The 27138-nt window shown below is 52.4% G+C and overlaps 1 protein-coding gene and 1 long non-coding RNA gene across 6 annotated transcripts in view; one reads left to right on the forward strand and one right to left on the reverse strand.

Annotated features, from left to right (window-relative positions):
- The first annotated feature begins 280 nt into the window (after positions 1 to 280).
- On the forward strand, positions 281 to 2130 carry LOC116573531. The gene is made up of 3 exons (XR_004278864.1): positions 281 to 617; positions 1357 to 1489; positions 1760 to 2130. It is a non-coding gene; the product is annotated as an uncharacterized LOC116573531 (long non-coding RNA).
- A 1755-nt stretch (positions 2131 to 3885) lies between these two features.
- Positions 3886 to 27138, reverse strand: part of UROS (uroporphyrinogen III synthase) — a 29780-nt gene continuing 6527 nt past the window's right edge. For 3 of the 5 annotated variants that reach the window (XM_032313686.1, XM_032313685.1, XM_032313683.1), the window contains exons 2-11: positions 23892 to 23980; positions 23621 to 23704; positions 21570 to 21666; positions 19181 to 19255; positions 14036 to 14110; positions 9026 to 9106; positions 8612 to 8697; positions 7552 to 7650; positions 5152 to 5252; positions 4066 to 4201 (exon numbers count right to left, since the gene is read on the reverse strand). In XM_032313686.1, coding sequence (XP_032169577.1) covers positions 4165 to 4201; positions 5152 to 5252; positions 7552 to 7650; positions 8612 to 8697; positions 9026 to 9106; positions 14036 to 14110; positions 19181 to 19255; positions 21570 to 21666; positions 23621 to 23704; positions 23892 to 23954 — 798 coding nt within the window. In that variant the 5' untranslated portion in view covers positions 23955 to 23980 and the 3' untranslated portion in view covers positions 4066 to 4164. Of the gene's footprint in view, positions 4202 to 5151; positions 5253 to 7551; positions 7651 to 8611; positions 8698 to 9025; positions 9107 to 14035; positions 14111 to 19180; positions 19256 to 21569; positions 21667 to 23620; positions 23705 to 23891; positions 23981 to 24100; positions 24255 to 27138 lie in introns of those variants that run through there. The other 2 variants (XM_032313688.1, XM_032313684.1) reach the window with 2 other exon arrangements.

The raw sequence follows: 27138 nt of genomic DNA on the forward strand, positions 1-27138 counted from the left end.
CATCCCAAGACCCTGGGATCATGACCCAAGCCAGAGGCACACACTTAACCGACTGAGTTGCTGTGGTGCCCCTGAAACTGTGTTTCGATTAGAAGATAATCCTAAATGTTTTCTCTTGGGGAAACCAAAACCTTCACAGGTGCAAGATTTAGAACAAAATTATTCAAGATGCCACCTAGGCACGATCTTTCCTGGGAGGCTAACGTTCCGAACACGGAGCAGAATTGAGAACTCTGTGGTTGAGTGCTGGTGTCCTGAGGGTTGATGTCACACAGCCTGAGTTCTGCTGGGTCTGAAAGACCAAGTCAGGGCCTGTCCATCCTGCGACCTCTGGCAGAAGACGGCGCTTCTGAAAGTCAGGTCTTTAAACGTGCACAGTAGCTCTCTGTAAAGATGGCAGGGGGACCCGCTAGGGCTTTATGACGGAAGGGTCTTGTTCCCTAACATTGGTCTTTTCTGCTGTGTTTTGCGGTTGGCCCGGGGCTAACTGGCTCGGGCACCTGGACCCAGGGATTGTCTACCCTTCTCTTGGAACATTCTTCTCCTGATTATTTCAAAGCCTCAGAGTAGCCTGACCAGTGTCACAAGGTTTCTACTGTTTAAATTGCTTATTCCAGGTAAATTGGATTTTAAGGAAATCAGATTTAGGAGAAAAAATGGCAGAGAAAAGCAGGTGGTCTACAGTACAGACAGGAGGTACAGGGGCTCCTAGAGAAGCTGGTTCCTGGTCTGTGCAGGGCACTCCTCATCTGAGCTTGGGGAATGATTTGGCTGGAAGCTTCTAGAATCTTCTTAAATGCTGAGATGGCATGATCCAGTTGTCACTGGAAGGACTCAAGACTTTTTCCCCCCGAAGTACATGTCTGTACAATATGGGGTTGCATATTCTCAGCTTCACACAGCATAACATTTTGAAAGAGACTTTCCCTTAATTATTCCCATGGGAGATTTCTGAGCCTGATACACAGTCAGGGATGAGTTCTGCCTCTGACTATGGATTGATCTCAAAGGCCCAAGTTTTTGGAAACCACCTGTGCAAGGGCAGGCCTGGGCGTGACTTACAGCCACACATTTCTGCCCGTGAATGAGAGAAAAAGTCTTCCCACTCCCTGATCTTCTGATTTCCTTCACTCTGGACTTTGCATTTCACTCACTCTCCACCTGCGAAGAAATCCCCTTTCCCCCATGGCCAGCCTTGGCCCCCAGGCCTCCCCGGGAGCAGTCACACACGCTTACGCGCGGAAGGCTCTGTGGTTTGGGGCTCCTGCTTCCCCACAGAAGGACGTGTGCCGAGGTCGCGAGGGGGCCGGGGGAAAGGAGACCGCAGTCACCGCCCGCCCGCACTTCTCTGCGCAGGTGTGTGAGACGCTTTGACGATGGCCACTGACGTGGAGGTTATGATTGCCATTGGCTGCGGCTTACTGCTTATCGCATGGTTGCTGATTTGCTGCGTCCTCTGTCTTTGCTGCAAAGTGTTCAGGACACTGAAGTGAGTAGGAAAGGGAGGAGGGCGGAGAGGTGTGTACAGTCAGTAGCGAGATCTGCCCAGCTGAGAACCTCCAGGCAGCTGTAAGAAATGGGCTTAAAAAAAGGAATTCTGGGGGCACCTGAGTGGCTCATTCAGTGAAGTGACCGATCTTGATCTCAGCTCAGGTCTCAATCATGGGTTCGAGCCCCGTGCTGGGCTCCATGCTGGGTTTGGAGCCTACTTTAAAAGAAAGAAAAATCAAATCTAATGCTTACTATACAATCTCTGAAGGGACATATGACAATCGATGGCATCGACACAAAAGGCAGGTGACTTGGTTTGGAAGAAGGCCAACCCGAGACTCTGCTGTCTCCAGCTCCCTGCGGTCAGGCTCCCAGCGACAGAACCTCAGAGAGCAGTGCTCTGGCAACTGTCTATAGAGAGGTGGCCTGCCCCCCTATCTCCAGGCCACAGGCTTGTTGTGTGAAATACAGACTCTTTATGTGGAACTCAGCTGCCTCCTGACTTTGTTCTCTCCGGATGTTTGCAGGCCCCTCCAGGGCAAACGCTGTGCTGTCTCTGATCCCCAGGTACTCAGAACTCATTTGGTGTCGGGGCCATGACCCCAACATCGCCTTTGCCATTCCGGCAACGCTTTCCGCCAGACAGACCTCTCAGCTCAGAGCAGTATGCTGCGCATTATTGTTTGTGTATGACAATATGCTACACTGCTTACTACCCACCAGCATAAGCTCTCCATGCAGATCTCAAGGCAGCTTTGGGGAGCTCTAGATGTAGTTTTCTGAGCTGCAGGGCACACCTCTAGGAGGCAGTAGCTCATCTGCTCTTGACAGGTGGGCAGACTGCAGCTCAGAAGGCAGGAGTGACCCCCCCCCCCCAGTGTCAGGGAGACGGGGGCTCTGAGAGTTCCACTCCACCCCCTCCTCCTGGTCTTCATGCTCCCCCAGCCCAAGCTTCCCAAACCCTCAGGACGCTGCACTTACTCCCTGTCCCTGCAAAGCAGCCCAGGCCCTGTCCACTGTGGGAGGGCTGGTTCCTGTCCTCACCCAGGGGACACCTCAGTGGGGCCTCCTGTGTAGGGGTGATGGCAGTCGGGGGCTATGGGCACACAGGGGACAGTGGGCAGCAGGTGGGTCAGAGGCAGAGCGAAAGTGTGGGGATATAATCGGGAGCAATCCGGCAGGGCTCTGACCTGCAGGCACATGGTCAGGGGACCGCCTCCACAAGCCCCGGTCCCGTCGGCCCCACACGACCACCCAGGGTGGCAGAGCTGCACGTCCCTCCTCACACAGCAGCACCCACCGTAGCCCTTGGACGCTGAGGCTCGTGTAGCCATCTCTGGTCCCGGTGCCGACACTCTGTCCTGAGGCTGGCCTCTAGATGCTGCTGCAGCAGCCTGGCCTGGTGGGCACTGCTTGTTGGCAGCTGTGGGGCCGGGAGGGCAGCACCCACCTCAGCGTGGGCTGCTTGGGGCACGGGGCTTCCCCAGGCTCAGAAAAGGGGACTCCAGCAGAAAAAGGCTCCCTGGGAGCAGCGGCGATTCTAAACACACCCCATTGATCCAGACCTGACTTTCAGATCAGAAAGAAGCAGTGGGATGGATTCTGACCTGTCCTCAGAAACAGGACTGCAGACAAAAAGTACGGGGCCATCACGGTAACCGCCGAACTTCCGCTCAGGTCACACCACTAATTATCACCAGGTCCTCACTTTTCTGCGAGGTCATGTGGAGGTGAGGCAGCTCCGGAGTGCCATCAGTCTGGGCCTCTGTGCTTTACGTCCCCAAGTCCCTTGCAGAGCATCCTGGCTGGTCACTCACTCGCTGGGTGACCCTAAGCAAGGCATTTAATGCCGCGAGTCTCAGGTTCTTCCCCAGAGAAACAGGAGTCATAGTGGCGTCCCGCCTCAGATCGTTAAGGGGAATAAGAAGAAGGCAGGATTGCCAGCGTGACACACCTCCTTCCTGCCACCAGCTCACGTGACCGAATGGACAGACACGGGTTGCAGTCTACCCAGCTCAGGTTGCAGGCCAAGATTTTAAAAGTGGAAATAAAGTTTGTGGGCAGAGTCCCCAAGCCTGTCCGCAGGCCTGGCACCTTGCAGACCAAGGCCTTCTGTGTAAACCCACCTCCCCGTCCCGCAGAGGCCCTGCCTGGCCTCAGCTGCATTTCAGCTCGGGAGGGAAGATGGTCTCTCCTTATCGGCACAGCAACTGCCCACAACGCACAGGCAGGAGATTTCGGTCCCTTCTCTAAGATGAACGGAGCTGCTTCCTACACAGATGTTCTCATTCCTGCCGGCTCTGGCGGCTCTCGGAACGTGGGCGCATCTGTTTCCCCCGCAGACACGGCTCTGTGTGCAAAACCACACGCAGCGAGGGACAACACAGTCGGCGCTGGGAGCCAGGCGGTTTATTTGGTTTTCTTGCCTCTGCCGGAGGAGCTCTCGCCAGCCCCAGGGGCCCTGAGGAGGCACGAGGCTGAGGCGTGGAGGCCCTGCCGAAGGCTCACCGCTTCCTGCAGCAGCAGCACGGTGCCCTGGGCCGGGGACAGCAGCGCAGCGGGAATGGTCACCGTCTCAGCAGCTGGGGGCCTGAAGGGCCACCTGGAGACCCTTGGCCAGGGCCAGCGGCGTGGGGCTCTCAGCCATGCAGCTCACACGCAGGCCCTGGGCGGTCAGCGCACGGGCTGTGCTGGGGCCGATGGCGGCAAACTGCGGGGGGAGAGAGGGGGAGCTTCAGCGCACCTGCGGGGCCAGGAGGACAGTGGGGCAGGGCCTGGGGCCAGTCGGGTCACTGGGGCTCATGTGCGGCCTCCCTCCTACCGTCTTGGCCGCCTCTCCACAAGCCTTAGCGGCCCACAGTTCTGCCCCGGTGGGGGGGCCACACGGAGCAGAGAGTGAAGTGGGAGAGGTGCTCCAGGCGTGGCGGGGCCCTGGCTGCACCCCCCACGCACCCCCCACCCCAGGAAAATTCAGCAGCGGAGGGTCAGGTTACTATCCTAGCCCTGCAGCACCGTGGCCCTAGCAAGTGACCTGCTGCCTCTGGGCCTCTGACCCTTCATCTGTAAAACAGGGTAACAGCCTTCCCCAGGGGCCGCTGCGAGGATCACGAGAGGCCGGTGCGAGCAAGCACCTGGCCGGGGCCCGCCACCGACGAGCGCTCGGCGGGGGAACACGGTTACTCCGAGAGAGACGCTCGGTGGCCTGAGCCGCGTCAGCGGGACTCCTCTCTCCCTGAACATCGCGTGTTTGATGGTCACCTGCAGAGCCTCGCTTGGGGCTGAATGTGGTTTTCCGTTGTGATGACCCCGGCCCTTGCCCAGGTGTCCTCACAGGTCACGTAGCCCCTCTGGCCCTGTTTCCTCACCTATAGAAGGGGTACAGCTGCCCTTGCATGGTAGGCTAGCAGGGGGGAAGTAAGGCCTGTTGCTCTGGCGGGGAAAGCACGCACGTCACCCCACCCCAACCCTGGGTGCACGCACCCCTGCCCGGGGGAAGGTCTGGGACGATGGTAGCCCTTACCCGGCGCCCCCTTCCCTCCTCCCTCCCGGGGCCAGCTGTGGCGCAGGGAACCATCTCAGGACACTTTCTGGGGGCACGTCAGAGCCACAGGACAGAGGCTGCTGCCCCCGGAAGCCCAAGCTCCCCGCCCCCCGCTCCACCTCATGATGCAGCTGTTCCTCGAGAAACTCCCTGAGGAAAAGATGGCACTGGGCCCCACCTCACAGCAGACACACTCGTGAATTCGAAGTGGCTCCCAGACCTAAGTGTGAGAGCGGAGACCATCAACACAGAAGGGACACAGGGCGAGTCTTCACGCCTGGGATTAGCTCCGCCGCTCACAGCCCAAGTAGCAAAGGGAAAGCCACATAAGTGCGTCTTTACCAAAATGGAAAAACTGTCCTGCTTCTGAGGACACCATCACAGAGGGGAAAAGACAACTCAGGGGTCGGGGAAATTTCTGCACATCGTACATCTGTGGGGGAGCCTGCATCCAGGAACCAAGAACTCGCCCAGCCCAGCAGCACCAGCCACAGACACATGGCAAGGATGTGAACAGACGCTTGTCCCAAGGACAAACAGAATGGCCGGCACACGCGGGGACAGCTGCTCGGCGTCGTGGGTCGTAGGAAAACTACCCCCCGGCCGCCAGGATGGCTCTGAGCATGAAGACAAAGATGACAAGTTCTGCGCAGGACACGGAGGAACCGGAACCTTCCCACACGGCTGGTGCGGAGGAGGAGAGCTATAGCCACTCGGGAAGACACTGATTCTTCAAAATTACCAAAGTTAGACCTAAAGTGGACCGTGGGGCCCAGCAATTCCCCTCCTTAGTTCATGCTCAAGAGAAATGGAAACACGCGTCTGCTTCAAAACTGTAGTCTGGTGCCCAGCATCACTCCTGCCTGCCCGGGAGAGGACCCAGCGCCAGTGCCCGTCACCGAGGAGCGGCTGAAGATGTGGTGCTGTGGCCCCAGCGCAGACTCTCCATGGCCACAAAAAGAAGCAAAATCCCGACAGGCCACAGCCCGGGGGAGCCTTGAAAGCACCACGCTGATAAGCAGAGGAAGGCAGTCCTGAGAGCCCAGAGAGCAGCTCCGTGGAGACCGCGGTTACCAGGCTGCTGGGCCCGTCACAGCGGCGAGAACTGGGGGCAGCCCACCACCCTGGTTTCTCCCAGCCTCCAGGGAGGGAAGGGCGGACTGTGGGCCGGTCACTAACTGCCTGCACGTCAGGTTCTAATCTTCTCAATCCTTCCAACCCTGAGCGTCTCCTCTCCCGTCATTTAACCTCTCTGGGCCTGAGCTGCTTCACCTGTGGTCAGGACAGTGGTCCCAGTTTTGCCTGATTCCTGCCACTGGACCAGTGGGCGCATTCTACAAGAGACTGCCCAGAAATGTTCCATCAGCTGGCCATGGCTCAGGTGTCACCACGGCTAACAACGTGGCACTTGTCTTCCTGGGTTCAAATCCCTTCCTCCCGTGAGACCCAGGGCAAGACACACAACTGCTCTGGGCCCAGTACCCCCTGCAGAACCGGGAGCCAGCGCTGAGTCCACAGGCCGTGAGACGCACCGGAGTAAAGCAAGGGCGCTCATTGTGTATGAGGACGCGCGTGCTGGTGGCCTGTCCACCCTCTCCTCCGTCCCACTGCAGCTACTTCAAGAGCTTTCCTGTCACAGGCCCCAGAAGCCTCGTCGTTACTTGTAGACGCCCAGCAAATGGGGTCCCGCACAAGTGGGAATGTCAAACTTTTGAATTAAAAGACATGAAAAGAGGCAATGGCTTTTAGAATAGATAAAGCCAAGATGTTTCGATGGGAAACCAGGGAAAGGACATGCCAGGTTCTGGCCAAGGACTGGCCCGAATTCTCATCCGGTCCTGAGACTCCTCTGTCGGAGAAGAACACAGTCAGCAGCCCCCGCCCCCTTACTCGCGGTTTCACTGTCCACACCGCCAGTTCCCCGCAGTCAACTGCAGTCCAGCCCAGCCTCACGCTGCGTCACTGGCCTCCGTCAATCCCTCCCCTTGTCTCATCACAGAGACATGTTCCCATCTCACATCTCGGGAGGAAGACGGTGCGTGCACCACAGCAAGGCGTCCTGAGAGATCACGTTACCGTGATCACAAGACACTGCTGTAACGGCTTTATTGTTAGTGGTGGTTAATCTCGGACGGGGCCGAATGTAGAAATTAAACTTCATCACAGGGATGTATGTGTAGGAAAGAACACACTCCGTCGGGACTGGGTAGTAGCTGTGGTTTCAGACATCCACCCGGAGGGCTTATCCCCCGCAGATAAGGTGTGACTGTGTGTCTCTAAAGGCTACAGAGGAATCATCATCCTCATGGTACAAATGAGGAAACAGGCTCAGAGAGATTAAGTAACTTGTCCAAGAGCACCAGCCAGGAAGTGATGCTGGAGTTCTAGAGCCCAGCCATTCCAGGGACATCATGCTGTCTGCTAGGTCAGGAGTGCTCTGACTTTACATGGAAACTCTAGGACAATTGGCAAGAATTTTAAAAAATCTGAAAAGACCAAAAGCCCACTGAATACCTCACCTTAATTCGATCGATGCTGTCACCGGATAACTCTTGAATGTGCTTGAGGCTGTATGTAAGGCCGGAGGGACTGAAGAACGTGATGCTGGCCGGAACGCCCTGCAGGGAGAGCACAAGACCAGTCTGTCGGCACAGGCCAAGAAGAGAGAACGTTCCCCTGGTTCTTCTAGACAGGTGCCATCAGCCCTGGATCCCCAGGAGGCAGCCCCCACACAGTCACAGCAGGAGGGTTCCTGGTGGACGTGGCCGCCTCTGCTCCCTCGGCCAAAGCCAAGTTCAGGTGAGGCTCCATTCAGAGGGCAGGGTGCCTCTGGGGAGGCTGGGTGCTGCTCCTCATCGCTCCGCTGGCCCACAGGTCGGTCTCTCTGGCCAGAGGACACGGCAACCGTGGACCCCCATGCCCAGCTGAGCAGACGATGCCATGAGCTCACACACCAGAGTGGCCCTGATGAGTGAGACGGCAGTCCAGGCCCGCTCCCTGTCGGCTCTGCATCCCTTCTCAGGAGACAGAAGAGGCACTGGCTGCACAGCCTTTCTGTTTTGGTCTGTCCTAACGGGACGTCCAGAGCCAGCAGGCCATTCGGAAGCCTGTCCTGGGAGAGGGAGGCTAGGCAGCCCACTGAGTACAGAACAGGCACCACCCACCATCCTGCCTGAAGCTTCCAGAGGCCCCTGTGGCTTCCCAAATTCAGTGCAGACCCTCAGTGGGCACTGTGGGCCTTCCCAGTATGGGCCCCGCCTCCCCTCGCAGCGTCTGCCCGAGGCTCCCCCGGTGCCCCACACGATGGACAGTCACATGAGGGCCCCTAGCTGCCCAGGCCCACTAGGTCTGGGGTGGAATCCACAGGGCTTTATGCATATTATCTCCTTTCATCCTTCTAGAAACCTTACAGGAGGGATTTGTTCCCATTTCATATATACAGAGATGGAGCCTTGGGAAGTCGTGCAACTGGGGATGGTGGGTTTGGGCCTCTTGTCCCCAAGCCTCCACCACTCAGGTGCCTGCCCCCTCCAGCCCCCCACCCCCCCACCTCAAGCTCCCCCTGCAAGCACCACCCACCTGCTTAGAATAGTAGCTGTTGAGGTTCACTTGGATTCCTGGGTGTGGGATCTTCTGATAGACAGTTATGCTCTCCATGGGGATCCCTGGGCACAATCAAAAGCAGAAAACAGGCTTTGTTCCACTGTGAACACTGGGCTCCCTCCTGAGACTGTCCTCTGTAGGGGGACCTGCCCCAGGGTCCGTCCGCACCAGCACTACCATACTCTTGGCAAAGGCTGTGACACCCTGTGGGCTCCTAGCTACGGTCAGGACAGCAGCCCGCACCCCACACCGAACGTGAGCATAAGGGGTGGCCCACCCTCCCCTGGGGACTGCACACAGCCAACCCCGAACGCGGACCGCAAAGGCTCCCGGCAGCCCTGAGAGGGCAGAGCGGGGGGCTGTGCCCACAAGCCAATGCACAGTCGTCACCTCTATCCTTGAGCATTTTCGGCAGGATTTCTCCTTTGACGGTTCCACAGGGAAACAGAAGGGGCAATGCCGGTGACTCCCCTGTGGATAAAGAACCAGACTTTGTTAATCCTTTCAGGAAGGGGGTGCATGTGCCCGGGACATGGGGAGCAGCAGCTCCAACCCACCTGGTGACTATGAGTGGGAGGGAAGAAGCTGACCTTGCTGTAGGAAGATCGCAGAGGATTCGGTCATGGAGCTCAGAAAATGGGGGTCCCCACATGCTGGGGCCGCTGTTTCCCAGGCCCCTCAAGCCCCTCTGGTCCTGATGCGGCATTGGACAGCAGGCACGAGTAGCATGCCGCTCTGCACCTGGCTGGAGTCAGAAGCCAGGGCCCACGCTCACAAGGTGGCAGGAAACAGCAGCCACATGTGGCTGGGCAGCCATCCCCAGAGAGAGACGAGCTGCCTGCCTACTGTCCCCTTAGGACAGTGGCCACCCGGCTAAGTGCCCACAGGGCGGATGGGTAGCTGTGGAGGGACCTGGCCTGCTGAGAAGGGCCCTGCCTCCCACCCAGCTCCCCGTTTCCATTCTAGGAAGACCTAAGGGTGCGTCCAGCTCCAGGCTCTCTGCAGAACGAAGATGGCATGCGGTCTGCGCTCTGACCTGAGACGTTACCATCCAACAAAACCGATGGGCGAAGCCTCCCCAAATGTGAACATTTTGATCAAACTAACCACTCCCCTCCGACGTCCGTCCATCAGTTGGAAGAAGTCTTAGTGGCTGTTGCTCACGCACAAGCGCATTATTCTGTCCCCATCCGATCTCCCCGAACGCCTCTGTGGGGACTGCAGTCAGAGGAAGGAACAACCCAAGCTCTTCCCGTCCAGCACCATCTCCCCGAAGGCCAAGCCCAACCACAGGGGCAACTTCCTTTGTCCAGGTTATTCAATAACTACGTATTGGTCAATGTGTTCTTGATTTAAGCTGGTCTGTAACTATCAGCACGGACATAAAAGAACACAAGGAATTGGGAACAATTCTAATGTAGACAATAGATGCCCACTGATTGCTCTCTTCTAGTGGGAGGAAATGTTTCATGTGCTGTAGATGCCGTCCTTGGAGACAAATTTCCAAAGCGATGTTCAGGTGCAGCTTTCTTACCCAGAGCCCAGGTGTCCCTCCAGTGTCCTCCGTCCATGAAGTTAGGCGCGGGGGATGCGGGATTCTTGGGGCCAGAGCTGCTCCCACAGAGCCCTGCAGCCACCTGCTCTGGGGCAGCTTCGAGAATCCAGCAGAAAAACCAAGGGCCTGCCAGTCCAGGAAGCCCAACTCTAGACGTGTGCAAGAGGCCTTTGGAAGATTCCATCATCTGCGCCTCAAAGCATCTCTTTGGAAGATCTGGCCCAATATTGAGTTGCTCGTGCTTATTCTCGGATAGCTGGCCACTAGCTCAGAAAATGGGAGCTTAGCATGTGTGTCCTGGTACAGGGCAGATGACTGTCTTCTCTCACGGTACCATCAGTGCCTGGAGAGCCAGGCCACGCATGCAGGCCCAATCCACCCAGCTGACTTTGTGGAAACCCGTGACACTCTCAGCAAGGGAGGAAAACCTGAAAATGCCCCAGTAGAATTCTCTTCTGCCAAGAGGAGATCTACCACAACTATCCTTCCTGGGACCTACCCCCTTCAAGAAGTCAAAGGCAAAGAACCCATCTTTTGTGGGGGAGAAGTTTACTGTCTGCAGATTTTTAACTCACACAGGCCAATGCTGATGCTGGCTGGTTCTGCAGAGGTGTGAGAATTTTCCCGGAACAACAGGGAGAGATGGGGGCCTGGCAGGGGCCTCACCCAACAGGGAGGACTCAGAATGGTGACTCCCAGGGCTCAGAGGCCGCCCATTCCTTTAACAGGGCTGTGGGGGTGAGGGCCAGCAAGAGCACTGAAAATCCCAGGAGAGGGTTGTGCAGAGGGGCTGGGGACTCCATAAATAGTCAATGTGGAAATTAAGGTAAAAAGGCTGCTTTTTTTTAAAAAAATGCCCTTTCACTGGAGAACATGTTTGTGGCCGGAAAGCTCCATCTACTGCCAAGTCGGCACTGATTTCGGCCTCCCAGGCAGGGCTGGGAGATGCGGCCGTGCAGAGGTTCTCATGGTGGAGAGTCCGGACAGCAGGGCTGGTGGCGAGGGAGGGAGGGCCAAGCAAGTCGGCGAGGCTGCAGGGGTGGCCGCAGGCAGCCCCCGAGCCGGGGACATTTCAAATAACCACACGCCCCTCTGCCTGACTCAGGCGCACCCCCTCTCTTGCAGAATGCTGTAATGCCCCCTTCTGCCATTTTTTGCTGCTCGCTTTTCCATTAGAGCGGATCTCCTGGAAGGGGAGAATTTTCTGCCAGAACAATGAGCTAAATGCGTTAATAGTTTTATGAGCCTGCGGCGGCACCTGACACATAGTAAAAAGTGTGAAGTAGAAGAGAGAAGCAGTAACTACGAATTGGCCTGTTGACCGCAAACACTGGAAGTAGATTTTTAGCTTCTAAAATCCAGTTTCAGAGCTTGCTGGGGGAGAAAATCATTGATGCCTTGGTAAAACCAAGGTTAAAGTCCCTATTAGCAGTCAAGAAGGATTCGTATTTGGATATTCTAACTGCGACTGAAGATTCATTAGGGGACACGGGCATGCTGGTTACAAATGAGCAAAAGAAACAAAGGCTTCGCAAAGGGTGCAGCCCAGTCTCTGCGGAGATAAGGCAGAGAGTGTGTCCCTATCTCTCCTCGAAGCCTTGAGTCCGTCAATGGAAACACCCGTGTGATATCTCAGAACGACACGGACCCTTCCTGCTTGCGTGTGCAGAGCATGGAGCCTCCGGACCTGAGAATGAGGAATGACTCAGTTTCCATCTCATTCTAGAACTCGTGCGTCAGTGGTGCGTACAGCCAGGTCATCTGCCCTGGAGACAGAGCTATATGCTGTATGCTGTCCCACCCATGGAACCTTTCATCTTCCTGAACCAAGGAGGCACTGAACCCCCCGGGGAATGCCAAGCCCCACCATGTACACTGATTTCTACTCTAAAACAGAATGGCTTTGTTACTGTTTGATGGTGACCACTATCTCCTAAGAACATTAGAAATAAAGAGCCTGGCATTGGATCATTCTGGAACACAGGCATCCCACACCGTGAACTTCTGGGGAAAAACCCAATCACATGTTCCTCTCGCCCTGGAAGAGCTGAGGCTTAGTGATCCTCAAAACAGTCCGATGGGCCCGAGAACCCTGAGGCTCCCAGGACTGTGCTCACCCCTGGACCCCGGCATAACTGCCTGTGGCTTCTCAGCAGCTTTTGACGCCTGGCTGCACGGTAGTGCGCTCCTGGCAGGCCTGGGCTGACGCTTGGGAAAATGGCCGCTCAGCGTGGCTAGACCTCTTGGCAGGGACCAAGCCCTCTCTTGCCTCACCCCCCACATGCCCTCCTGTCCCACTAGAACAGCTGAACAGTGCTCAGCAAACACTGCATGGGGACACCTGTGTGCCAGGCCATGAGGCAGGAGTGGGTTAAGCGACAAGGTGAGGCACAAAGGGCATGTGTGTGGTGGGGGTGGCCTAAGGAGGACCACAGTCTCCAGGACAGTGGACGTGGAAGGAACGCAGCCTGTGGCGTCCCTGTCACCAGGGAGCCTACGTGAAGGACAGAGTCTCTGTTGGCAGCACTGACAGGAAGGCTGAGCAGAGACGGCCATGCAGGAGGGGGGAAACGAGAGTGCGCAGGGAGCCACGGTGGCTGGCCAAAGTGCCATGGAGCTGGCCACTAGAGTTGTGGGCCAGGCGACTGTCCTGCCGAAGAGCCCCCGAGGCCCTGCAGCTCACACGGAGTGGTGGACACGAGCCGGGGCAGGAGGCCCAGCGGTGCTGCCCTGGATGGGAACACAGTGCTGGGTTCTCGGTCCTCCACTCCAGCCCAGGCCGGCACCTGCTTCGGCCAGGGTGGGGCCCAGAGGGTCACTGCATTAGGGCTGACCTCCTTCGTCCCTGGGGCTTTGGATTGTCTCTGAAACACACCCCCTCAGTAAGAAGAGCATTTTTTAAAACTTAAGAGACATCAGCCAACTAAAGCAAAATGCTGGGCTGGGACATAGTAGCGGCTGTGACCAGAGGGGCAGGGAGCACCTTCCCTCTAGCTGCCCTGCTCCACGGCCCGCCAGCAGCCTCCACCGCAGCCCTGGACACTCTGTGGGGGCAGAAGCAGCAGTGAGAGGGCATGTCTGCTGAGTGCTGTGGGACGGGCAGGGGGCCATCTGGAGCCCGGCATACGCTGGCATCGTGTGTGTTTCATCTCTGAGTATCTAATACCTCGTGAACAGCCCATGATGGGGCGGTGATCATTCGACTCACTTTTACTGATGGGCAGGAGCGAGAGGACGCAAGAGCCAGTGTCTGCCGCCGGGTTAGCCCGGCAGAGAGAGGACGGGAGATACGGACGAGGACCGCTCTGCGGGAACCCCTCTGGCTCTCCCGTGCCTCTAGCTCCAAGAGCTCCCCCACATCTTTGCTTCAATCAAGCCTGAAACCCCACTGAAAGGCAGACCCCTCCACACTAGTGCCATCTCAGGTCTGAGGCTACATGGTACCCAGGGACGTGCTCCCAGGGAGTGGGCTGCTTGGAGAAGGAGGCGGCCCTTGAGAGGAGCGGGGTGGGGAAGGTTCCCAGTGGCAAGAGCCCGCCTCCACTCCTGGCAGCATCACTGCAGATGGTCTCCTGGGATTTGTCTCTGAATGTTTCGTTTGTGTCATGTTCCTGTTGTCTCCAGTCCTCTGGTGGAGGGGACGGAGAGAGACAGGCTGAATTCCAGCAACACAGACACACACAGGAAGAGGAGCTTGTGGTCCCACAAGCAACCTGCACACTGTGCGCCAACCAGCATCACCACAGAGGACGCACCCAGAAAATGTTGCTCTCCCGGGGTGGGGGGTTGACGCCAAGAAACAAAGAGTAAATGGGCGTCATTTGGGGTGACCTTTTTCGACTTACGGGAACAAATGTATTCTGCAAGCTTTTCTGCATTTCCAGAGTTTGCTCCTTCTGTGTCCAGGCCGATTTTATTCACTGAAAAACAATAAAAGAAAAGTGTTTTCCTTAAAGACCTCCCTTCCTGGGTTGTTTGCTAATGTGCAAATGCACAGGAACGTCTCCTCCTGAAGGCTGGTACAGGATGACGGCAGGCACCGTGTCCAACGTGAGGGCGCTGGGCCCTGGGCCCATCCTTCCTAGATGTGTGGCTTTGGGTCATGTGCTCATTTCTCCGAGCCCCACTGAGCTCATCTACACAAGGGGAGGACCCCAGCCACAGGGGACTGCTTTAAAGATTTTACAAGATGATGAGAGCGAACCCTGGCCATCCAGGGGGAGCTGAAGAAAGGCGGCTTTCTTACCGGCCAATGAGGAGGTGGTGAGCATTTAGGATTTGCTACGTCTCACAGGGCATGCGAGGGGCCTCGTTCTGTCGGGGAGATGAGGCCAGCCCCGTCCAGAAGGGTGTTGTGGGCTGACGTGGCCAGACTGAAACGGAAGGGAGGGCCGGAGAGGCTCCCCGGGATCCTGCCAACAAAGACGTCCGGCACCTCAACTACGGGCCTTCTGGGCTGAGGGATGAGCAGCTCCCGTCAGGAGCGCGGCAGGAGCAGCCCCCCCCCCCCAAGGCCCTGTGCACTCCTCCACACGGGAGACGCTGGCCCGTCCGCAGAAGATGCCGAAGGAGGGCCGCGGCCCCTGTGCCGTCCACACTTGCCACCTGTCCACGGGCTGCGGCACCCCCTGACGGAGGAGGGGCTGTGGCCATTCTCTTTAGGATTCACGTGAGACCTGCCGGCTAATAACAAACTGCAGCTTTCACATCAACACCGTCAGCTTTTCATTTACAGGTCATTGCTAGTGTCCCGAACCCAAGAGTCAAAAGTCACATGCCGCCGTAAACTTTGTTCTGGAACAAAGCCCTGCTTACAGTGAACGGCCGCCCTGGCCGGGCCGCCCCTCCTCTGACTGGACTGGGAGGGTCTCAGTACACCACAGGTCATGACCCCGGGGTCTTGGGATGGAGCCCCACGTCAGGCTCCCGGCTCTTTGCTCAGCGGGGATTCTGCTTCTCTCTCTGCCTGCTCTCCCCCTGCCTCTGTGCTCGCTCGCTCTTTCTCTCTCTCACAAATAAATAAAATCTTAAAAGAAAATGCTTAATGCAAAGGCAAATCATAAGAATCAACAGGTGGGATGTGAAGACACATTAAGGTTACAGACACCGATGATCTCAGTATTCTCCCAGAATTCATGGGGAAATGAGGCAATGAAAAATACTCAAAAAATAGATATGGTTTAGGGGCTGCCTGAGCGGCTGTGGGACGAGGATCCAGCTCTGGAGTTTTGACTCATGGGTCCTGGGATCAAACCCTGGGTCGGACTCCTCGCTCAGCAGAGAGTCGGCTTGAAGATTCTCTTTCTCTGCCCCTCCGTCCACTCGCTCTCTTGTGTGCACTCACTCTATCTCTAAAAATAAGTAAATCTTGATGGACTTTGACATCAAGACCACTGGCTTGGGCCAAGTGTCCATTTCCACTCTGAGAAACACTTGTATCTTCTCTTTGCTTCAACTGTTCCATTCTCCTGACCTGATGAGCAGCTTCTGGAGGGAGCCAGAGGCAGCTCTTGGGCCAGAGGGCTCCTGCAGGACGGCCCCTGGTGACCTCGGTGCTCCCAGCACTGTGACATCCCCATCCCTTGAGCGAGGCTGGACTGACGATATTCAAACAGAAGATGGCGGAAGTGATGGGACGTCACTCCCAAGATTGGACGATGAAAAGACTGGCTTCTGGCTGGGAGGCTCTCTTGTGTTGGCTCTTGGATTGTCTTATAATAGGAGAATCCTGCTGCCGTCTCCTAAGGCAGCCCTCAAAGAGGGCCATGTGAAGGCTGGGAAGTGGAGCCACGTACGTGATCTTGGAAGCAGAACCCCCAAGTCAAGCCTTGAGATATCTGCAGCCTGGTGAGAGACCCCGAGCCAGATGGACCCAAACTTAGCCATTCCCAGATTTCGGACTTGAAGAAACTATAAGAAATTAAACGCTTATTGTTTCTGGCCACTAAGTTCTGGGCAATTGTTACGCAGCAAAAGATGACTAACACTTGGACTTGGGACTCCTCCGGCTGTCCATGTTCAAGTTCCTCTCACTTTCCATACTCTTGCTGGGCTTCGGGATGAACAGAAGCATCCAGCAGTTCACTAGAGAGAGGCCCTCTGGGACACCATGTCTGGGAAGGTGAACTTAGAAGGTTCCAAAATTGGGTGACTGACTTTCATGTTAAGGTAGAATGTGGTTTCTCCTAAGAGATTATTTTTTCCTTTTCTTTTTTAAAAGTAATAGACATTACTTTTAATCACACAGCAGTGTGGGTCCCAGCTGAGCCAGCCAAGCACCTCTCTCCCGAGAGGGGAGATCCCACGGGACCAGGCTCTACCGTCTGGAGCACACGGGAGGCCGGCCCATACTAGCCGGCTCTGTCCCAGGTTTCTCATCCCGTATCCCCACTTCTGCTCTTCGGTTTTCTTCTCATTTGACAGAACAATGAGATGCAGCCTGTACGGGGTGCCACTGAGACGAGCCTGAAGGTGGCGTGATTACAGGACCATTTACAAACGTGTCATGTTTGAGAGCTGAAGTGATGTGTAAGTCCAAAGTTGCCACGAGAATTTTCTTTCCTCTTCTACTTCAGAAAAAAAGAAACAGTGAAAGGAAGGTGTGAGCAAATTCTTAACTGAGCTGGGGGGGGGCGGATGGGAGAGTGGGGGCGATTTCCTTGGTAACCAGGGCCCGATCCCCTCTTCACTGGTCCGCAGAGCCCGGAGCTACAAGCTGCTCTGTATTGAAAAGTGACGCACCGGCTCTTCATTAGTCAAGCAACTCGCCGCTCAAGAGATGGGAATGTCACAGTGGTGTGAGCATTGAGGTCACCAGGGGCCATCCTGCAGGAGCCCTCTGGCCCGAGAGCTGCCTCTGGCTCCCCCCAAAAGCTGCACATCAGGTCAGGAGAATGGAACAGTTGAAGCAAAGAGAAGACAGAAGTGTTTCTCAGAGTGGAAACGGACACCTGGCCCACACACTAGATTAGGGGACCGTCTATAAACAACTGGCCAGTGTCAAAGTCACGAAGCCAACAACAGACAGAGGCACCTTTCTGGCCTTCAGGAAACTAACTAGACATGCCGACGAAGGCAAGACAGGATTCTGAATGCCGTCCTTCCGCCACGATGGACATTACGGAGAAGTAAGAGGTACTAGCATGTGCATGTTAATTTCTGGAATGGGAAAGTTGCAGCGATACAGAATAATGTGCTCGTTTGTAGGGAACCTACATTCAACTATTTGGGGTTGGTGGGACATCACGTTGGCAACTTACTCTCCAGGGGTCCAGGAAAGATTGAGTTCTTTGTATTGTAACTTAAGTTTTCTGTAAATTTCCTTCAAAATAAAAAGTATATAAAAGAAGAAACTATATAATCATCATATAGATGTATCATAATTTATTTAACTATTCCCCTATTGGGGGCTCTCCTTTTTCATGATTATAAATAATGCTATGATGTACATTCGCATATAAAAACCAATTCTTTTCTCCTGTTTTGGATTATTACCTTTGGCTAGATTATTAGGAAAGGGATTAGTGGGCCAGAGGGTACAAAGCTTATTTTTTAGAGCCTTATTTTTTAATTTTAAAAGATTTTATTTATTTTTTTTTAAGTAATGTCTATGGCCAACGTGGGGCTTGAACTCACAACCCTGAGATCAAGCATCGCATGCTCTACTGACTGAGCCAGCCAGGCATCAATGTAACAGAACTTCTGAATACATATGAACAAGTATTTCTGAAAATATATGACCCAAATTCTTATGCCATTTAGCAATATTTGAATATATTTGTCTCATACCTTTACCAGGACAAGCAGGAGAGGCAGAAGGAGAGGGACAGAAATCCTCCAGCAGACTCCCTGCTGAGTGCAGAGCACGACTGGGGACTTGATCATGACCTGGACCTGAGACCAGGTCCCTGAGATCATGACCTGAGCTGAAATCAAGAGTCAGACCCTTAACTGAATGAGCCACCCAGGAGCCTCTAAAATTGCCTTTTGTTATTCATAACAGATCTCTTTCCATTACACCTGAGTTTATGTTAATGGTGGTGTTTGGAAAGCCCTGAAGGATGGGGGCTTGTTGCCAGGGGAACCAACCTTGTGATTAGAGAGGGTAGTCTCTTGCCTCCAAGGAGAAGAGTGGGGCAGGAGGTTGAATTAATCACCAATGACCAATGACTTAATCAATTATGCCTCTGTAATGAATCCTTCATAAAAACCCAAATGGTGCCATAGAGAGGTGCTGGGTAGGCAGTGCACCGGGAGGGGGTGTGGAAGTGCATCCCCCCCCCCCCACCTTACTCTAGGCACCTCTTCCATCTGTTGTTCATTCTGGTCCTTTGAAATACCCTTCATAACACACAGGCAATAGTTAGTAAACCATGTGCCTGATTCTGGGAGCAAATGATCCAATCCAACCCACATTTGTGGGGACTATGGTAATAACAGAGACTACAGGAAAGAAGAAAAATAGTTTTTCATTCCCCAATGACTTAACCTTGTTTGTTTAAAAAAGAACAAGGGGCGCCTGGATAGCTCAGTGGGTTAAGCCTCTGCCTTCAACTCAGGTCATGATCACAGGGTCCTGGGATTGAGCCCCGCATCAGGCTCTCTGCTCAGCAGGGAGCCTGCTTCCCTTCCTCTCTCTCTGCCTGCCTCTCTGTCTACTTGTGATCTCTGTCTGTCAAATAAATAAAATTTTTTTAAAAACCCAAAAAACTATAGTTTAAAATATGATATTTTGCTTATTATATTTATGAATAATTAGTCAAATATGCTGCTGGTAAGAGTATAGTGAAAGCTCTCTCTCTCAAATAAATAAGTAAAGCTTTCCAAAAAAAAGGGGGCAACTTCATCTTTCCTATCACTTAGCAAATACCAAGAGTTTTATAAAGGAGATTTGTCCCAGGGACAGGGACAGAGCCAAATACACATTTTTATTACAAATCACAACATCACAGTCATTTTTTTGGTGTTTTATCTTTACCTTGATTGCTTACCTAGAGAAGCAGTAGCATTTCCGACCACATACACTGACTTAGCATTCCATTTTTCTCTCAGAGAATGTTTCCAGACTGTAAAACATAGAATTAGATGAGAGCAGCGAACACCACAGTGGCCATCTGGACTGCTGCCCAGAGCTCCTTGTTCATCCTAAGACACTTGTGAACAAGGCAAACTATTAATAACCACGTATAAAGAACAGCATCTCAAACTAAAAATCCATTTTTATTCTGTTCATATTCGGCAGTCAAATTTCTAAAAATCACTTCATAAATGTTTCAGTATGCCTTGCTTAGAGTATTAACTCTATTCCACAGTTGTACTAGAAGCACTTTTAGTATGTACCAGAAAATAAACATAACTTGAAGAATGAATTTGCAGGTGACATTGAAGTTTAAAAATGTAAACTTTTATTAATTTTTTTTTTTTTTTTTTTTAGTAATCTCTACACCCAACATGGGGCTCACACTCATGATCCCAAGATCAAAAGTTGCAAGCCTGGGGTACCTGGGTGGCTCAGTCGGTTAAGTGTCCGACTCTTGGTTTTGGCTTGGGTCATGATCTTGGGGTTGTGGAGTCGAGCCCTGTGTGGAGCTCCATGGGAAGTCTGCTTGAGATTCTCTCTCTCCCTTTCCGTCTGCCCCTCCCTTCTCCCCCCTCCCCGTAAAATAAATAAGATCTTAAAAAAAAAAAAAAAAAAGAGTCACACACTCTTCCAACTGTGCCCCCCAGGTGCCCCTAAAAATGCAGACTTTTAAAGAAAAAGTCACTGTTCTTTAAAAGTAGCAACTTAGGGGCACCTGGGTGACTCAGTGGGTTGAGCCTCTGCCTTTGGCTCGGGCCATGATTTCAGGGTCCTGGGATTGAGCCCCGCATTGGGCTCTCTGCTCAGCAGAGAGCCTGCCTCTCTGCCTACTTGCGATCTCTCTCTCTCTGAAATAAATAAATGTATTTAAATAAATTTACTTAAAAATAAATAAAAAATAAAAATAAAAATAGCAACTTAGTGTCTAATAGAGCAACACAACTGGTTTTATTCAGGACATGTATTTGAAAGCAGTCAAGAAACTATAATCTCGGATGTATACATTAAGTCAAAGTAAAGACCATAACTTTCCGGTTCGTGAGCAAACACAATTTAACAGAGAACATTACGATTTTAGGGCACAAACAAACAGCTTTAACTGTGGATTAAAGAAATACAAAGAGAAAATGAGCTGGATGAATACACGCTGAGGCCACCGGGTGTTCACTACTGTTGGAGAAGACAAGGACACACGAGTTCTCTCTTCCTACAATCCGATTAGGAGCGTAACTTTCCCGAACATAAAAGTGTTAGGCTACCCTTTACACTCCCATGGGAAATTTCATTTTATTAATTAACTAATTTATTTATTTTTAAAGATTTGTATTTTTTTTTAAATAAGAGATTAATAGTTTTATTTTTTAGGATTTTATTTATTTATTTGCAGACAGAGAGAGAGAGAGCGAGCGAGCACAGGCAGACAGAGAGGCAGGCAGAGGCAGAGGGAGGAAGCAGGCTCCCTGCAGAGCAAGGAGCCCGAAGTGGGACTTGATCCCAGGACCCTGGGATCATGACCTGAGCCAAAGGCAGCTGCTTAACCAACTGAGCCACCCAGGCGTCCCTAAAGATTTGTATTTTTAAAAAGTAATCTCTACACTGGACATGATGACCACAGTATGCATGCCTCTGGCCAGCGGTCCAGGAATACATGAGATGCCGAATGTAAAGCATTTAACAGAGCCTGGCATACATTAGGCACTCTGTAAATGTTAGCAACGAAGCTATTTGATTGAAAGACTAATGTAGTTGTTCGGTCTGAAGCCTGGGCTCTGTTCCTGTGTTTTGATGGGGGAGGGAGAGAGGGAGGAAGTGGGAAGAAGGGACCGAGATGATCATGTCACTGAGTGCCTGGCATGGCACCAGCCATTTTTTGATGTGCTTACATTTTCTCATCATCTCTTCGAGTTAAGAGACTGCCACCAATATATTCTGAGAAGAGAAATGACCACCGGCAGATGAATCCCTCAGGGTCTGGGGACTTTGGGGGGCTGCCCTGTCTTCTGTTTCCCAAGGCAGCATCTGTCATGTGACACCACCAGGTGCCCGCTCTGGTCAGAGACCAAGAGGCTAACCTGTCATTCTGTGTGGGACATTCAGAGTCTGCTTATAAGGAGAGAGGCCATTTTCTGCTTCCTCCAAAGGTTACACAAACACGAACTAGCTTGGTACGTAAATACTTTTTTGAGCTCAAAATCATTGAGATGTTTCAAGCCTGAACAATCTATTTCTGGAATCCGGTCTCCCCGCTCAGGAGAATCAGAGGAAAGGAAGTCCAGTGGAATTCAGGAGAGGCCCCTCACCTTCCGTTTTATTGTCTTTCTCCAAACACAGCTCCACTGCTTCCACTGCTCTGGGGCTGGTAAAAATGAGTCCTCCATAGCCTTCAGGATGAGACAGCTATGCACCAAACCGCAACAAAGACATTTTACACGACGGCCAAGTTCAACATTTTCCAGATTTCCAAATGCTTCACAAAACTAATTCCTTCTATCCATCCATGCATCATTTATCCATCCACCCACTCTTCCATGGACACCTGCCGGGAGCTGACTAGAGAGATGCCTGGGACTATTCTAGGCCTTTCAGGGTGCGCAGATGAACTCACTGTTCATGGCATTTCTCTCAAGCAGCTCACAGTCAAGGGGAGAGCCAGGAAAGAGCATACAGGGTGGGAGTGTAGCAGGAGCGGGGGAGGGGCGCATCTGACCCCGCCGGGGCTTGGGTAGGATGCGGGCAGGAGGGCAGACTGGATCTGCATCTGTACTAAAGCTGGAACCTTCAAGGGGCACTGGGGTGGTTCGGTCGGGTAAGCTGCCTGCTCTTGACTTTGGCCCAGGGTCCTGGAGGGAGCCTGGCATCGGGCTCCACGCTCAGAAGGGAGTTGGCTTAGAGAATTCTCTCTCCCTCTGCCGCCTCTTCCCCTTCACATTTTCTCCCTCCTTCTCTCTCTGGGGAAATAAATACATCTTTAAAAAAAACCACTGGACTCTTCAAAGGGCAATATCCATGTTGAAGCCATGATTTTCAAAGATAGTAACTGTGACAACATTTACTGAAAATTGCTCTTTTTCCATATTGTGTCCCTCACTCGAAGTTCCCGAGGAGCTGCGTGAGGCTCCTGTCCTCTCACCGATGAAGACTTGGGCTTGGAGAGGCTGAGGAACTGGCCCGTGGTGAGAGGCAGGGCCAGGACTCGAACACGTGCCTTGTGCCCCGACTTACTGTAGCATAGGGAGCAAGACAAGAGTCCAGAAAAGCCCTCAGGGGCCATGCTGGCTGGCGGGGATGGGAGAGGCTCCTGTGGAAACTCCAGTATCTGTGTGGCCACGAGGTCCAAGAAGCGATCTCAAGTGATGAGATCTCTGAGGCCTTTCAGGGCTGCTTCTGGAAGGGCACGTGGGTCTGGGTCCCTCTTAACCTCGTTCCCTCGGCACACAGCCCAGCGCATGGGGTGTTAACAGGTGCCGGAGCAGTGTCTGTCGGGCACATTACTGAATGAATCGTGTAGTATTTGGCCCCAAACAAAGGAGAAAACAGGCTTTCTATAAAGAGCAAGAGGGGGGTGCCTGGGTGGCTCAGTGGGTTAAAGCCTCTGCCTTCGGCTCGGGTCATGATCCCAGGGTCCTGGGATCTAGCCCCGCATAGGCTCTCTGCTCAGCAGGGAGCCTGCTTCCTCCTCTCTCTCTGCCTGCCTCTCTGCCTACTTGTGATCTCTGTCTGTCAAATAAATAAATAAAATTAAAAATTTTTAAAGAGCAAGAGGGGTGAACCTGGTGCTAAAGGTGGCACGGAGCCCTGGAGCATGGCTGGGCACCCCTAGTCCATGAAACCAGCTGGCTCTTCCCCCATGTGTCTAGAACAGGGCTCCTGGAAGATGCCCTGAAGGTGCTCCCCTCTTGGGACAGGGTGCTTGCTGGTGAGGGCTGCCTGAGCATTGAAACTTTGATGGCAAACATCTGGAAGGCTTTACTAAGATTAGTGTCCGGCAGGACGGATCCCTGCTCCCCCTGGCGGCAGACCTAACATTGTGGCCCAACCTGGGGCCTCTAAAATAGTGAAGTGCGTGGTCAGGACAGATGGGTGAACCGGAGGACGCACTGGAAAGGCCTGCACGGCTGTGAGCCCCCTCCCCAGACCCTGCCTCCAGATCAGGATGGCTTCCTGGAGGAGCTGGGGACTGTCACAGGGACAGACTCATAGCACCGTGCACTGGAGCCTGGGGAGGCTGCGCTGCCCTTGTCTGCAAGTCTGGTAGTAAAACGAGGGAGCAGTGAAGAAATACTTCCGGCTCGGGCTGGCAAGGGGTCTAGAGACTCAGAAATTATGGTATTCAGACACCGACAGAACTTACCTTCTCAGAAAAACTGGGAAGAGACAAAAACTCAAATGATAAAACAGGGATCAGAGTGGCTTCGAGTCCATATAATTCTAATTCCTGCAAATACAAGAATACAGTTCCAGGTTGGCTAGGGTTGTTTGGAAAGTAAGGAAAAGGGTCACAGGACCAACTTAGTCTGTGTCAGCTCCTCAGAGGGTTCACAGACCCACCACCTGTCCCCCCCATTAGCTTCCTTAGGAAGACAGTGTGGTGCTGGGCGGGACCCAGAGCCTCAGGCACTTACCCTGATGTACGGATCTTGGACACAGTCATCCTCCTTGGCGTCTTTCAGTAAGAGAACTTTCATTATGGCCTGGCAGTCCTTACAGGGCACTGGGACAGAGCAGGGAGATGGATGGATCTTAATTAGATCTCAGGAACTCTTCCTAAGCAATGTCAGATGGGACAGGAGCACAGGAGGAAGGTCATCAACTGCTTGCTGAGATGACTGACCTATCCCTCATCCGCAATGACTTAGCGTTAATGGGCTTGTTCCTTCTGCAGCCCCTGTCACTGATAAGGCCAAGGGACAGCATGCTGGCACTTGATATCACTTGGAAAGGCAGATGAAAGCCATTAGGGAAAGCCGGTGTCCTGGCCACATATTTAAGGCTCCTGAAGAGGATTGATAAAATTTTGGGGTTGTATCATTAACAAATAGACAAATTATTTTAAGGAAATAAAGAATTACTCCATCTCAAGATAAATGTACTAAGAAGTTAATAAGCTTTTTAGGAAATAGTTATATTGATCCTTCTACTTCTCAAATGATGTTTTATAAATGGTGCCAAGTATGAGATCTCTTTTAGAAGTTTTTTAACAACCTGGAAAAGAATTTGTTGATATCTTTCGAAAGCCTTGTATACTTTATATTCTTTCTTCTTATGATTTCACGTCTAAGAATAAGTACTAAGGTGCTATTCATAAAAGTGTGCAAAGACTAACATAAAGATGTTCATCCTGGATCCTGGCATATGTGACTTAACAGCACTGTGTAAGTTTCAGCTCACATCAGCTGTTCATCTGATACATTTATTTGCTACAATCTGATTACTACCATAGCAGCTCAGCTAAAGCCTCTGCGATGCCTCCTGATAATGATTTCTTTTTTGCAGTGAGAACAATTAAGATCAACTCTCCTAAGAAACTTGGAAGTTTGTAGTAGAGTACTGTTGACGGTAATCACTATGTTGTGTATTAGGTGTCCAAGATGTACTCCTCTTCTAGTTGCAAGATTGTATCCTGGTATTTATAGTGGGAACAAAGTAAATGTCCAACAGAGAGGCCAAGGTAGATATGTAAAATTATTAAAATATTAGTAACTTTAGTTACATGGATTATTTAATCACAAAATGTGAAGTTAAAGAAGTATAATGCATGAATAGTATGGTTTTATAAATATTATATATGCATATTTATGAGAGAATATGCATCTGAATACTAATAACTACTTCTGGGTGGCAGGATAGGGTGATTATTTTCTTGTTTACCTCTTTCTGTATTATCCATTTTTTTTTACAATAAACATTCTTTTTTTTTTTATCAAGGGGGTGGAATTTAATATGACAACCCCAAAGGCCTCAAAATAAATGTTGCTAGAGACCTGCAGAATAAACTCCGCCTGAAATGTGGATTACTATCCTGTAAGTAGCATTAGGCCCACCAGCTGGTTACTGACCGAGTATTACACAGTGGTTGATGATAGTCAGCGTGTATTGTGTGAAGCAGGAATGGGTTAACTCTGGGAGCCATTACTTGTGAGTTATTACCGAATAGGTTTCTGGAACATTATAATATCTACGGGACGCCTTAGAAAAATCTGGCTCAAAATGAATTGCTTTGTATCTAAGCAACCGGCCCTGGGTGAACAAATAATAATCATGAAATCAAGTTCTAATTACTGCTGCTGTCGAGCTGTGAGCTAGAGAAACTGGGGATTTGGAGAAATGGGCAGTTCTGTTCCTATCATTTCTTGGAATTACTTGGAATGTGTCTCACATAGAAATTAGGAACCGGCCTTTCTGAGATGGGCACATGCAGGTGTCAAACCGGTGAGGCTCAAGTCCGCAATTATTCCCAAATGCTAACGTAGGTGGTGCTGTGAAGGCATTTTGGAGATAGGATAAAGCCTATCATCAGGTGGCTTTTTGCCAGGGAGATTATTCTAGATAATCTGGGGGGGCCTCCTCCAGTCAGTGGCTTTAAAAGCAGAACGAAGGCTTCGCTGGGAAAGAATTTACAGCTGTGGACACAGCTTCCTCTGCTGCCCGAGCTGGCCCACCCTTCTCGGTGGTTTGCACTCAGCCTGCACTGGGGGTCTCAGACTCGCCTGGCAGCCCCCGCAGTGGCACCAGGCAGTGCCTCGTAGCAGGTCCTAATCCATATCCCCCACGAGCTCTGTATCCTTGGTTGAACCCAGACTGATCCCAAGAGCTCCTTCTGGGGCTCCAGGAATCTGTATGGCACTGAGTGGCAGGTAAAATTTAGCATTATGAGGTAATACATACATGTTTCCAGGCCCACAAAACAAGCCAGGATTGTGGGGATTAGAAGGTGGACGCAAGTTGCTGTTGGAAGCAGTTGGTCCCGGGCTGCAGACCTCAGCCCCACCATGTCCCCACCATGGCTTGAGGTTCTGGGATGCGTATCCCCAAGATTTCAAAGGATACATTTAGTGGTATTTCCAAATTCCAAGAGCCAATCTCTCTCAAGTGTTTCTACATGTTCTCAGAAACTGACATCCGGAATCTGTCTTGGGGAGATTAGGTCCGCATTATGCATTGGGGGTGGGGCACAAGTTCAAGTCTACCAAGTGGTAGGAGGTGATGTGGGAGAGATGACTGGGTGCTGATAGCTGGTTGCTGGTTCAGGGCCAGCACTCTGAGAAAGCAGCATCTTAGTTGAGATCTGAATGACAACAGCCGCGAGGAGAAGCATTCAAATGTTAGGAAGGGGGTGGGTACGCTCCCGGGAGAGAAGGATACACAGGGCTCTGGTGGGAAGGCAGGTGGACTTGGGACACCGTGAGATATGGGAATCCGCGGACAGCTGTAAGCAGGACTGGCAGCAATGGTATTCATGCCTGAGAAAGGCCTCCAGCAGAGCAGGCAGTGGTGGCGGCTGGCTTCGGCAAGTGGGGCCCTTAGGAGGGGGCTGGCCCAGGGACTCACCCTAAAGACAGAGTTAACAGGACACAGGGGTGTAATTCATGGTGAAATTATCTGCCCACCGCCTGACGACTGGGACTAGGTGACAATGTCTTTCTTCTTCGAATACCACCTATACTCTGGGTTTGTTCAGTGTAATCCTATCTGTGAGCTAACAAGTATTTCTAGACCATTACTGTGTCCTAGGCACTGGGGATACGATATGATTCCCGCCTCCCACTGGCGGGAGGGTAAAACAGACACTTTACAAATAAGTAAAAGTGATGGCAGAGTCAGTGTGTTAAGTGCCGCGAAAACAAGTCACGGTGCTCTGGAGGCCTAAGT

This window comes from Mustela erminea, chromosome 14 (assembly GCF_009829155.1).
Source record: "Mustela erminea isolate mMusErm1 chromosome 14, mMusErm1.Pri, whole genome shotgun sequence".
NCBI lineage: Eukaryota > Metazoa > Chordata > Mammalia > Carnivora > Mustelidae > Mustela > Mustela erminea.